General features: G+C 42.6%; 1 protein-coding gene across 2 annotated transcripts in view; it reads left to right on the top strand.

Moving 5' to 3' along the window:
* SAV1 (salvador family WW domain containing protein 1) overlaps positions 1-13,441 on the top strand; it is a 595,297-nt gene extending 581,856 nt beyond the window's left edge. The window contains exon 5 of one of the 2 annotated variants that reach the window (XM_044074303.1): positions 12,801-13,441. In XM_044074303.1, the coding sequence (XP_043930238.1) occupies positions 12,801-13,014 (214 nt within the window). In that variant the 3' untranslated portion in view covers positions 13,015-13,441. The remainder of the gene's footprint in view (positions 1-12,800) is intronic. The other variant, XM_044074304.1, reaches the window with a different exon arrangement.
* Positions 13,442-13,712: the final 271 nt, after the last annotated feature.

Below are 13,712 nucleotides of genomic sequence, written 5' to 3'. Positions count from 1 at the left end.
TATATATATATATATATATATATATTTCTGTGCATGTTTGGAATTTATTGCATTTCTCCAAGTTTAGCCTTCCTTAGAGGGCACCTGGCATCTGGGGCAAGAAAAACTGAGGAAGATGGCATCGGCTGACACTTTTATACCCCAGGCGCTCTGACGGGGAAGGGGTCTGGGAATCCGGCCAACCGAAGGGCTGCCTGAGGCAGGACAACCCATATGTGAGGACTGCAGATGCATACCTATCGGACATCTACATTTATGGTAGGTACAAAACTGTACTTTGTGGTTCTTTTTTACTGTTGCTTGTGGAGTTTCATGTCATCCAAGAAGGGTAAATGCCAGTATGGGAGGCAGTCCCCATATAAACTGCCATGACCAGTGTCGTTTTTTTTGTTTAGGTGCCTCTCGCAACCATACATCCTATTCCATTTGTCAGGCTTCTGTACCTAAAACCCTTTGTAGTAGACTATCTTCTTTGATGCTCTATCATGAAAGTCAGCATCTTAGTTTCTATAAAAGGGTATTTCCCAGTCTGAGGGACAGCAATCAGTGAAGAAGGCCAAGAAGTCTATGCTAGAATATTCTGCTGATGTTCATCGTGCATACAGCTGCAGTCATAACAGATGGGTTCTCCTGCCGTCAGGCGGGTCCTCGGTCGGCCGAATTCCAAAGTCTAGGTCCGGCGTCGGTTGTCGTCGCTTCTTCCCTGACGTCAGTGTGACAGGGGTATAAAGGAACCAGCCGACGCCATTTTCTTCAGTCTTTCTTGCCGCGTGGTGCCCAAAGCAGAAGCAGTTCGCAAGTGCCGGTCAGCCAGCTCTGAAATTACGAAAATTTTGAAACCGAAGTCTTCTTGAAAGCTAAGTGCCCCATTGGGGAAACTTTTCTTGCCTCAGACTGATGTCAGACAAAGTTAATAATTGTATTTCATGTGGGAAGCAAATACCGCATAAGGATTTCCATTCCCTCTGTATATCTTGTTTAGGCCCAGACCACAGTTGGTCTGTCGTTTTTGTGCTACATTCAACAAACGCACCATTAAGCATCGGGCGGAGTTCGCCCAGCATTATTTTGGAAAAACATTTAACTATATTATGTCGTTGGATACTCGACTCCAGTTTTGTCTAAAAACCACAAAGATAAGGACCGACACACGAGGTCCGTTGCCTCTATCGACACCATGCCAAAGCCGACTACACGTGGTCCGGTTCTCAGCGAGGCACCTACGCAGCCCCTGACTATCGATGACACTTCTTTGGAGGTGTCTCCTGTGCCCGAGGTCGCAGGCTCCTCGGCCCACACCCCGACTACAGATACCGAAGCCACTCTTGGCGTTGAACCTCAAAATGTGGATAGGTCTACCTCCACTCAAGGTGTCTTCAGAGCTTCCTCTTCTTTTTCCATCAAGGCTTTCACTAAGTCTAAAGCAGCCATGCATTCTAAGAGACAAGCTACACAGGGCCCATCTCCAGGCCCCATGCCTATAAAACAGATGCTTAAAATGGCTGAGGATTTAATTACTCTTATCAGGGTTCTCAACCCCTACCGGACAAAAGGCCCAGCGTGGAGGAAGAATCCCCCTCCTCTGATCAGGGCTCCATTATTTCAGAGCACTCTGATGATCAGGAACATTCTTACCCCCCTTTTGAAGACTGATGCAGAGGAGTCCATTCCTTCTGTATCCACCCCAGAGGATTACTCATTTGGGGAAACTTTGCATACCTTAAGGGAACACTTCCACTGGGAAGGCCAAGATTATTCAGATTCCAAGAAAAGGCTTAGGGAATTTCTCTTGCTACCTCAGCACAGGCCTCTGGCTATACCTCCTGTCTTGGACATCCTAGATGATGTTTACTCGGAGGCCTGCCTTAACCCAGATTCTCTGCCTCCAGCCCCAGTCAAGCCTGACAGGTACTACAGAGTTCCTGACTCTCACCAATTTCTATACAAAAGCCATGCTGCTGACCCAGAAACCATCTCACAGGGCCCCAAGGGAATTAAGGCCTCCACTGCTAAAAACCCATTACCTTCCGAGAGAGATTCCAGATCCTTAGAAAGGTGGGGAAAAAAGGTATATACCTCGGCTACCTTAACCATGAGGGCCTTAAACTGTCAGTTCCATATGCTAAAATACCAACAGATTTGTTATCACAATTGAAAAGTAAAATGTCACAACCTGAACAACCAGACTTGAAGGAGTTGCAGGATTTGATGCATAGTGCAGAACAAGTGGGTAAGCATACCTTGCAATGTGGTTTTGATGCTCTAGAGGCCTCATGTAGAGCTGCTGTTACAGGATCAGTCATATGTAGACATGCCTGGCTCAAGGAACAAACCTTGCCTGATCATGTCAAAGCTAAATTACTAGATGCCCCTCTACAAAAGGATGAATTATTTGGTGCTAATGCTGAGGAGGTATTAAGGAAAATGGAGGAAAAGGCTAAATCAATGCAAACTGTGAAAGATTTTCTACAGGTACAACCCCCACGTTTCAGTAGAAATTGGCCTTCCAAAAATTGGTCCTTTCCAGCCATGGACAGACCCCAAATTGGTAGATACAGGCGCCCGAGGGGCAGAGGACAATCCCAAGGATCGTTTAGAGGCAGACAATGGCAAGCTCCTACACAAAGAGGTGGTGAGGATAACTCGCAATCATTCAGAAAGCAAACCCAATGACTTTCCCCTTTGCATGCCAAGCAAGACTCAAATGGCAGCCCCCTTAGGAGGAAAACTGGCATTATTTTCAAAAAATTGGCATATTGTCACAAAAGACAAATGGATCCTGGACATTATAAACAGAGGCTTCAGATTCCATTTTCACACCCTTCCAAAAATGAGGCTTGCCAAACCTGCCACACAGTCAAAGGGCACAAAGGCAAATTACAGATCTCATAGACATGAAAGCTATTCAAGAGGTACCTACGCATGAACAAGGTCAAGGTTTTTATTCCAGACTATTCCTGGTACCAAGGAAGGGAAAAGATTGGAGACCTATTTTGGACCTATCCATCCTAAACACATTTCTACTCATACCAAAATTCAAGATGCTCACTCTACAGCATCTTCCTCCCATGCTGGGCAAGGAGTCTTGGCTGGTAACATTGGACCTCAAGGAGGCATACCTGCATGTCCCAATCAGACAAAATTGCAGAAGATACCTCAGATTTCTTGCAGGCTCAACCCATTATCAATTCTCTGCATTGCCCTTTGGCTTATCTACTGCACCCAGAGTATTCACGAAATGCCTGGCATCAGTAATTGCCTACTGCAGACTTCAAGGGATACAAATATACCCCTATTTGGATGACTGCCTGATCCAAGCGGACAGCAAGCACATTCTTCTGAAACATCTGGCTTATGTAATAATGTTGTTGAACTCTCTGGGATACACAGCCAACAAAAAGAAATCAAGGCTAATACCCTCTCGGAAGATAATTTTCCTGGGTGCCAACTTGGACACAAACACCCAGATGGCCTACCTCACGCCAGAGAAGCAGGGGCAACTAACTCAATACTTCAGAGCACTAGCAAATTGCACCAGGCTGACTGCAAGGAAAATCCTGCAGGCTCTGGGATTCATGACATCTTGCATCTTACTAATCCCATGTGCAAAGCTGCATATGAGGAAACTTCAATGGTACCTGAAAAACCTATGGTCTCAACACAGCCACAGTTTGGAAACAATAATACCACTAATTCCATGTCTACAAAAGGAATTTCTGTGGTGGGTTCAAGCATGCCAAACAAACACAGGTCTTCCATTCAACAAGCCTCAAGCAAATTAAGTCATCACAACAGACGCCTCTGACTACGCCTGGGGGGTGCACATGACAGATCGGTGCATTCAGGGCAAATGGTCCCAAAAAGAAAAGCACCTTCACATCAATCAAAAGGAAATGCTAGCAGTACTAAATGCTATTATAGCTTTCAAAGACCTTCTGCAACCAGGTCAACTGTTGATAAGAACGGACAACACCACAGTTATGTGGTACATAAACAAGCAGGGAGGAACACATTCATACCCCCTATGCAGACTGGCCATGTCACTTTGGAACATGGCCATGGACTTACAAATTGAACTACAAGCACAGTACTTGCCAGGCAAGGAAAACACGCTGACAGACAACCTAAGCAGAAATATGACAGATCCACACGAATGGAAGTTGCATCCAAAAGTTTTTACAGAAATAATCCAAGCATGGGGAAGGCCAGACCTAGATCTCTTTGCCTCCCACAAAAATCACCAATTGACAAAACACTGCTCAAGGATTTTCCATCCAAAGACCTGGAGAGTGGACGCTCTCTCTTTCAGTTGGACATCAATGACAGTTTATGCCTTCCCACCTCTTCCTCTGCTGCCCAAAGTTCTATTGAAAACCAGAGCAGACAGACCAAAGATGATTCTCATTGCTCCAGACTGGCCAAGACAACACTGGTACCCACTCCTGAGGAGCCTGACACATTCACCACTGTGGACCCTGCCTCTAATGCCTCTTCTCCTGACTCAGCACAGCTTCAAAACTCTTCACAGCCAGCTAAAAACACTCAATCTAGCCGCATGGAAGATTCCTTAGCATCACAACAGACCCTACTCTCCAAGGAGGTGCAGGATGTCATTTTGGAGGCCAGAAGGCCGTCAACTAGAAAAGCTTACTCCGCAAAATGGAAACGGTTTTGTGTCTGGAATGAGAAAAAGGGCCAGGATCCTGGAAAACTGAATTTACCTCAAATAGTACAGTATCTAGCAGAGCTGCTAAGCAGTGGACTTTCATTCTCCTCCATCAAAATCCATGCCTCAGCCATTTCTGCAGAATACAACACTGATCCACCCTTATTCTCTCACCCTCTCTTAAGACAGTTCCTTAGAGGGGCTAAGAATCTAAGACCCCAAGGAAACAACCAATACCTGCTTGGGATCTCAATTTCATTCTGGAAAAACTGACCTTGCCTCCCTTTGAGCCAGCTGCCTCATCAGGTTTGCAATATTTGTCCTGGAAAACAGCTTTCCTTCTGGCTATTACCTCAGCTCGTAGAGTTTCAGAACTACAAGCTCTCATGGCTGTGCAGCCTTTTATCATCTTCCGTCAGGACAGAGTTTCCTTACGAACCAACCTGTCCTTTATGCCTAAAGTGGTATCCAGGGTAGCTTTGAATCAGGCCATACACTTACCTACCTTTTATCCTAATCCTCAAAACAAAGGGGAGAGATTACTACATTCCTTGGGCTTCCACAGGCAACTGCTTTATTATTTGGACAGAACAAAGCCTTTCAGAAAATCAGAACAGCTCTTTGTGTCCTATGCTGTAGGAGCTCAAGGAAAGCCAATTTCCAAACAGACAATCTCAAAATGGATAGCCCACTGCATACGCTTTTGCTATTCTTTTCATGGCAAAACTGTACCTACAGGCATCAGATCTCACTCCACAAGGGCCACAGCTACCTCTGCAGCTTTCCTCAGAGGAGTTCCTACCAAAGATATTTTGGAAGCAGCCACTTGGAGTTCTGTGCATACCTTCTCCTAGCACTACCACCTACCATTATACTCCAAAACTAGAGCAGGCTTTGCCACTGCAGTCTTGCAGGGCATCCTGGCTCCTCCTAGTTCCTAGTGCCTACCACCCCTTTCTTAGCTTTGGGATTCTACCCATCTGTTATGACTGCAGCTGTATGCACGATGAACATAGTACAGTTTTGTACCTACCATAAATGTAGATGTTCGAGTGCTAATACAGCTGCAGTCCAGGTTTCCCTCCCTCCTTCTCCTCTTGGGACAGGCCTACTGGCTAACACCTCCTCATACAACCTCATTGGGGTATTCATTTATGGTGCATTTGCTTGCAGCTACTGTATTTTGATTATATTGCATTGCTTTATTACACAAATTTATGTATTGCCTTCCTTCTGGGGGCACCTGACATCTAGGGCAAGAAAAACTGAATAAAATGGCGTCGGCTGTTTCCTTTATACCCCTGTCACACTGACATCAGGGAAGAAGCGACGACAACCGATGCCGGACCTAGACTTTGGAATTCGGCCGACCGAGGACCCGCCTGACGGCAGGAGAACCCATCTGTTATGACTGCAGCTGTATTAGCACTCGAACATCTACATTTATGGTAGGTACAAAACTGTACTTTCAGCCTCTGCTGGACAACTCTCCCAAGGCAAGTGAATGTCTGGAGGTTTACCCAGCTTTGTCGTTGGATTCCTCTGCCACGACCGGGTTGGAGGCCGGCAGGGATCTGACTTGTAGCACATCCAAGGAGGCATTGCAGGCATCCATTTTGGATGCTTAGGGGGAACCACAGGTAATTATTTCCAAGGGGCCTGGGGTGTTTTTTAGAGAAGTCCCTGCTACCATCATTGAATGCCGTTCTGTGTCAGAGCCTTCCAAATTTTATAAGGCAGACGTCCCACTGAAGAAAAAGCAAAAGCCTAACCATATTTCTCCTGATCCTAAGGATCTACAGAGTCAATGGTAGGCCTTCACTCTGGGTTTTAGTGCTTTGGCATTTAAATCTCCTCAGGGAGTTTCTGTTCCAGCCCCCACTTGTTCCTCTACTCCCATAAAAAAGACCCAGGGAACAGGATTCCTCTGAGGAGGAGCTGGATTTGGATTAGGGATCTCTTGCTTACTCTTCTCAGATTCCTTCTCCTTTGGACTATGGATCAGATGAAGAATCTGCTAGTCTTGATACTGCATTTGAAGAGATTTCATTTGAGGACACTATCTCCAGGATAATGGAGTTCTTTAAACAGGATTGTGGTGAGGTCTTTGAGGTATATAAAAGATACTATGAGCTGCTGCAGATGGATTCTCCTAAACCTTGTACTGTTCCTCTTGTTGGATGTATTTACCAATGCTTCTGAAGCTTTAGACTGTCAGCCCCCTGCTGCCAAGAAACATAGTGCCTAAAGGCCGCACATTTTTGTACAAGTGTCCTCTTGCTGACCCCTTGGTGGTGTCTGTAGCTTCTGACAAGCCCTATCAATTGCTTCCTTCTCCCAAGTTACTTCCCTCTGATAAAGATAGCAGGAGCATGGAAAGGCTAGACAAGAAGGTTTACACCTCTCCTGCCTTGGCTTTTAGGGCTGTTAATTATCAGACCCATATGTCCAGGTACTTTGTTGGCTCTCCTATCCCAGGCTTGTCAGGTTATTTATGATCTTTCACACTGAGGGTAAAACTTCTGCTCTTTCCCTGATGGGGATTTCCTCTCAGGTGGCTTGTCATTCCATCAAGTTTGGGGAAAATGCAGCAGATGGTTCCTCTAGGACTACTGCTTTTGGGTCAGTGATGAGGAGGGATTCTTGGCTTCAGCTTCCACTTTTGCCTGATGATATTAAGGCTAAGTTGATGGATGTCCCCCATGATGATCAACACTTGTGTGGCGAATCTGCTGCTGCTGTGTTTAAGTCCCTTCAGGATAAGGACAAGGGTTTACAGGAACTTAAATGTGTTAGTTTCTCCTGTGCCTTAATTTCACTGATGCTACCCCAGTAAGCCAACCTTTGTCCACAGGCAATCTCCCCCTCCTCCTAAAGGCAAAAAGGGTGGCAAGCAGGCTTCTCCTGGTAAGACTGCTCAGACTTCAGTGCCTCAGAAGTCTCCTTTTCCAGATAAATCAGGTGCTGTTTGACTATCCTATCCTTGCCAGCCATTTTTCTTTCTCTTTGCCTCTTTCTCTTCCTGTTGAGCTACACATTACTCAGGATTCCTGGGTCCTGTCCATTATTCCAAACCAGCAAAAGTACAAGTTCCTGCAGTAATTGTGGTCTGCTATTAATTCCACGAACCACAGCACAAGTTCAACCCAAGAAACGCTCGTAGCTTGTAAAGAAACGTCCATAGCTTGTAAAAACTTTAATAAAGTGTACAAACGTGCATGTTTTATTAACATTTGTACAAGCTACGAGCGTTTCTTGGTTTGAACCTGTGCTGTAGTTCCTGTCCATTATTCACCAGGGGTATTTCATGGTTTGGAAATCCCTTCCCCTTTTTATGGGTGTTCCTTAGCCCCCTCAGGAATAGCTCTCCTTTCCAGAGGTGCTTCAGGACCGTTTGACTCTGGGTACTATTCAGGAGGTGCCTGTGTTGCAATGGGGGAGGGGATTTACTCCAGGATGTTTCTAGTCTCCAGAAAAGCAGGTACCTGGAGACCAGTTGTAGAACTCTCATCTACGCACTTCTGCAGGTGCCCTCCTTTTGAATGTTGTCCCTTCAGACTTTGTTCCCTCTTGCTTCCTCAAGCTTATATGGTGTCTCTGCATCTCAAGGATGCTTATCTCCATATTCTTTACCATCCCCTTTGTGAGGATTGAGGTACTGCCAGCTATGCCAAGAGAAATAGGGCAGTGGATGTGTAACATATGCCAGCACATTTAGCTGGAATTTTGTAAAGAATTGTATGCCATTTGTATATCACACTGATTTGTACAGAAGCTCGTGTTGAAGAATGTACAGTAGAACCTCCATAGTTGACCACCTCCTTAAGTTGACTTAATGTTCGTAGACCAGACATGCACCACATGTACTCAGTGGAAGACTGACCTCTCTATATTGACCACCTCTGTAAGTTGTATATTGACCACTTAGACTGACACAATCTTAATTTACCCTGTATAACTTGACCAGTTGAGTCAACTCTAAATCAAGGTGTGGGAATCATGTTTTATTATTGCCATGTGCTGGATTAGGCCTAATGTCCTATTGTTTATCACTTGTTGCTGAAGATATTTTTCATCATGAAAGACTGGTCTGAATTGTAGGAACATCATACAATTGCTGGAGAATTTTACAGTTAATCGAGACATGATGGCCCAAAGGAAAGAACTCAGGGCTGACATTGAAGGAAAAGGTTGATGTTCAACATTTTCGGGAAAGCAGCAGCCAAAGAAAGATGACAGAACATTTTGGTGTTAGAAAGACCACAGTTGGCAACATCCAAAAATGTAAACATGAGTACTTGGAGAGAGATGGTAAGGAAAGCGGAGGCCTACAGTGGAAAAGGAGGAAAATGTCCCTCGAAGTCAAAGCCACATTAAGCTGCTTCAAACAAATGAGGGCAGTTAACGCCCAAATCTCTGGCCAATGATCCAAGACGTTGCAAAAAAATTTGCACAGGAAATCAGGGTGGCAGATTTCCAAGCATCAAGTGGTTGGCTCAAGAAATTTAAACTGCGACACGAGATCTCCCAGAAAGTTTTGTGTGGTGAATCCAGTGAAGTTCCAGTAGAAGTTGTGGAAGAGTTAATCAAAAAGTTCTCAGACTTCGCCAGTGGCTTCAGAGATATCTGTAATGCTGACAAGTGCAGCAGACTGTCAAGGCAATGCCTGATGGGAGCCTCGTCATGAAGGGTGACAAGTGTAAGAGCAGAAAACTTTCCAAAGAACGTTTCATTTCACAGTTCTGCTTTGCACTACATCAACCAGAGAGAAACTAAAGCCCTTGGTGATTGCATGTGGCTTTGCCAATTTACTATTCAAGAACCTGAAAACCTAAGGGCCTCCCCATCGCTTGGAGATCAAACAAATGCACATGGATGACTGGTGCCTTATTTGAGTAGTGGGTAAAAGGGGTATCAACCGACAAATGAAGAAATGGTCTATTCTACTGACAGACAACTGTCTTGGCCACCTGCCAGGGAATCATCTCACAAACACGACACTGAAATTTCTGCCTCCAAACACAATCTCAGAAATCCAACATCTTGACTAAGGCATCATTAAAACATTTAAAATGCACTATTGAGCCCAGCTTCTGCAGGGGCTCATTACTAAAACACAAACCTGTTGAAGCAACTTCATCTGCTGCATCAGTTAACGCTCTGGATGCTGTCCTCTGGATCATTTCTGCTTGGAGTAAAGTTCAGCCAGAAATGATGCCGAAGTGTTTAAAGAAGGTTGAATTTGTCACAACCCAAGAGCACAATGTTTTGGCCCCATCAGACAGTCCCTCTCCAATGGTAGAATTCGGAGTAGATTTTGAAGGTTTTGTTGTAATGGATGATGAGGTGACAACTTGTAATGACCCAGAAGCAATTTTCCAAGCAATATTGATCAAAGTACAGACCAGCGTAAAAGTGCATGAAGCAGCTGATGAAGTAGAAGTAGTAAGCGACAATGACACAGAAATTGCAGAGACTCCAAAAGAAGAGGATATTGGGCATCTGATAATGCAATTGAAGTCATTTGCTGTGGAAAAATGCCCAGGTATGCTGAGTGGTGTAGCCAGCATTGAGAGTGTGTTCTCTACTTACCTTTGTAAGAAACAGACCAAGGTTGACCAATCTCTTTTCAGAAAGAATGATTAAACCATGAGAAAACAGTAAATGTAATGATTTTTTTGTGATAGTATGTGTATGATTTTACTGTGTTTTGATTATGTATGATTTTGTATGATAACTGTACAAGAAACTAAAGTACTTTTATGTATTAGTACAGTAGGCCTACTTCCTTATGTTGACCAGTTTGTTGCAGTCCCTTGGGTGGTCAACTTACAGATGTTCTACTGTATTTGTAAAGCTGCTTGTGTTAAAAATGTACCAACAGTGTGTCCTGCTGGACAAAAAAAGAAACACACTTGTATGTCAGACTGTATTGTAACTATTGAAATTAGTATTGTAACCGTGGATACTGGAAGAGAAGAGGTTAATATCAGTCCAGCTAACTTTGAAAAATAGTATGAAATTAAATTACTTGATTTGGGCCATAAAGATTGTATCTTACAATTCTGATTGCAGCCAGAGATGAAATGTTTTTGCCAGAGAATGGTTTCTTAGCTTCTCTAGAAAGAGTGGAACTGTTTATTCTGTTATGACTTCTAGAAGCTGCAACAGATATTGGCAATGTTCTGTGTGCATCCCTGGCACACTTGTGAGATTCTGGGTCAGTTGCCAGGAGTGGGTCTGTATAGGAAAGGAATCAGAAGTCAGATGACCCAGATGTATGTGATGTCATTCTGCAATCCAGTGCAAAAATGATGTTCTAATACTAAATGAGACTGAAGTCTTACTGCAGTCTGTTTTTGTAACCTGACAAAGGAGTATATCTCACCCACTTCACATTGCCTTGCTCTAGTAAGTGAACCAGGGGTTAGTAATTCTTTAGATCCATTAGGAAAATATAGTGATATTAGTGAAGTACTGTTTTTCTGCATCTGTTAATTTATGCATCTATATTATCTTAATATTTCCTGTTTGAAACTCTGGTGTTTATTGTAAATATATGTTTAGTATTTTCTTGTGCTTTTATTATTTATTAACTATGTTTAAACTTTTTATTGTGGCTGGTCCTTTACGTAATATTTTACCCTTTGAGAGTACTTGTATCTATTTGGTGACTCTGTGGCCATTCCTGAGAGCATTACTGCATTGGTCAAATACAGTCATGGATATTAATCAGTTTCACTTTAGTATAAATGGGCACCCTTGTAAGAACCTTAGGCTAGCTGGCTTTGGAGTGTCTGGTGGCAGTAGCTACCTTATAGTCTGGGCAGAAGGGGGCATAGCTAGTAAATCTGTGCAGGCCTTTCCTGTGTGTGTTTTTTTTTCTGTTTTGTTTTTCTTGTTTTTCTGTTATGAACTTTACCTTTCCAGACCTCCACTGGGAAAAGGTTGTACACAGTCAGACTTTCAAGTAAACACTTGCAAATAAAGTAAACAATATCCTGGTGTTTTTACTTGATCACCATGGTGGTACACTTCTTTGTTAGGCTCCTACAGGGTTGGCAGTATATCCGTGGGAACCAACTGAATGTAGTCACTAATTTGGGAGGGTCATGTTCTGTCCCATTCTCCATGGATGTCTGCATCCCCCCAACACACACTGTCCTCCTCTTCTTTCCATGAAGCTTCTTGGGGAACATGATTCAAAAGTGGTGGGAAACCCCAGTTTCTACTATTCAATGATTGCCATTTGAGTCTTTCAGCAGGAAATGAGTCACATCTCCCATTGCAGAATCTGTGTTTTCTACTTGATATATTTTTGTTGAGATCCATTGCTACATTTTTTTCTTTTTCAGTAATGATGCTAAGAATTTGATGCAGTCATCATTTAACCAATTATGTGCACCACATATGTTTGCTCTAAAAGTTGCATTCTTTTGTTTCTGTATTCAAATCCTTAAAATTATATCCTGGGCAATTTTTCATTCATGTAGCTTGCTTGAACCTATCAATGCAGAAAGTTTGTATAAAGTGTTGAAGTCCTAAAGTATACCTATTGCATGATTTAAATTATTTCAGCAATATGTTTTGTAACTTGTCATTTCTTTAAAATGTCTCATGAATTATTAGTGTATTTGTTTCGTTATGTATGCTCCTAATTTTATTTGATCCATTCTTTTGGTATTGTGTGCGTAACAGAATCCTGTTAATCTGTGTAGAGTATTTGAAGCAAACACTAAATGAAATTAGAGCAAATCTATGAAACTGAGGTTGTATATTCTAAAAGGATAAAACAGTTTTGATGTAATGAATGTTTTTTCCTTCAAAAAGCTAGATTTGTTAGATCTAGCTAGAAAGATAAATGGTGTAATAGGTATCTGTAATTACTTGAATGATAATTTCATGCTTTTGGGATGCTGGGTTACATTAAATCTTTATGGTCATCACAACTTCGCATAATATTTTGTTCCATCAGAAATTATGTGAAGATAGCATTAAATAATTTGTTTTACAGCTCTATCACTTGCCACTTTATGGCAATACAGTGTTATACTTCTGTCTACTTTGTCAAAATTGCGTGATTTAGTGCAGTGGTACTCATAAAGCAGTAATACTTTTTCTTCTTATGATACAGATATGATCATATCCTGAAGTGGGAACTCTTTCAGCTTGCAGACTTGGACACTTACCAGGGTATGTTAAAGCTGCTGTTTATGAAGGAACTGGAAAGAATTGTGAAGTCCTATGAAGCATACCGGCAGGCTTTACTTACAGAGCTTGAGAACCGTAAGCAAAGACAGCAGTGGTATGCACAGCAGCACAGCAAGAATTTTGTGCCAAATATGTAAACAATCCTACCAGAAAGGACTGCACTTGTGTAGACCGTTTTTTAATTTTTATCAGTGGACATGTACCTTGAACATGATGAATATTCAACTTGGCAGCTCATGAACTTTTTAATTGAAGATAACTACGTCTGTGTCAATGTCTTCTGCTTTTATCACCATATGTATTGTATCTGTGCTTAATTGTAACATATAATTAATTTTAAACATCATCTTGTATAAGAGCAAGTGTTCTAGGAAAATAATTTTTGTTTCAGTCTGACAAGTTCACTGCAGTTTACCCAACTGAGTGTGGTAGAAGACAGGCCTGTATGTTGTCGGTCATCTGAGGCTTAAATAGTAATTTATTTCTGAATCCATGCTTCACCAAGTCATCTCTGCCTGTTAAAGGTAGTAGTTTCAGAAAAATAAAATTTTTGTAAATAGTTTACTTCAACTGGAATACTTTAATTTTCTGTGCAAAAATATTGAGGTAGTTCCAGAAATGAAAAATCAAGAAGTCTTTGAAATGATGCAGTTTTACAGTTATTGAAATTGCCTACATTTGATGGACATCCTAAAGACCACTGCTGCAAGATCTCTAATTATTTGTGAGGTAAACTGAGGCATTTGTTGATTTTCCAGCCCAGTCTTTTCTAACAATCAGGTGTCTAGCAGCATTTGGCTGTAGTATCATGCCATGGCCGTTAAGGGAGCTTGAC

This window comes from Protopterus annectens, chromosome 6.part0 (assembly GCF_019279795.1).
Source record: "Protopterus annectens isolate FY-2018-M chromosome 6.part0, PAN1.0, whole genome shotgun sequence".
Lineage (NCBI taxonomy): Eukaryota > Metazoa > Chordata > Ceratodontiformes > Protopteridae > Protopterus > Protopterus annectens.
Note: the sequence above shows the minus strand (reverse complement) of the source record. Positions and strands in the feature narration are given on the sequence as shown.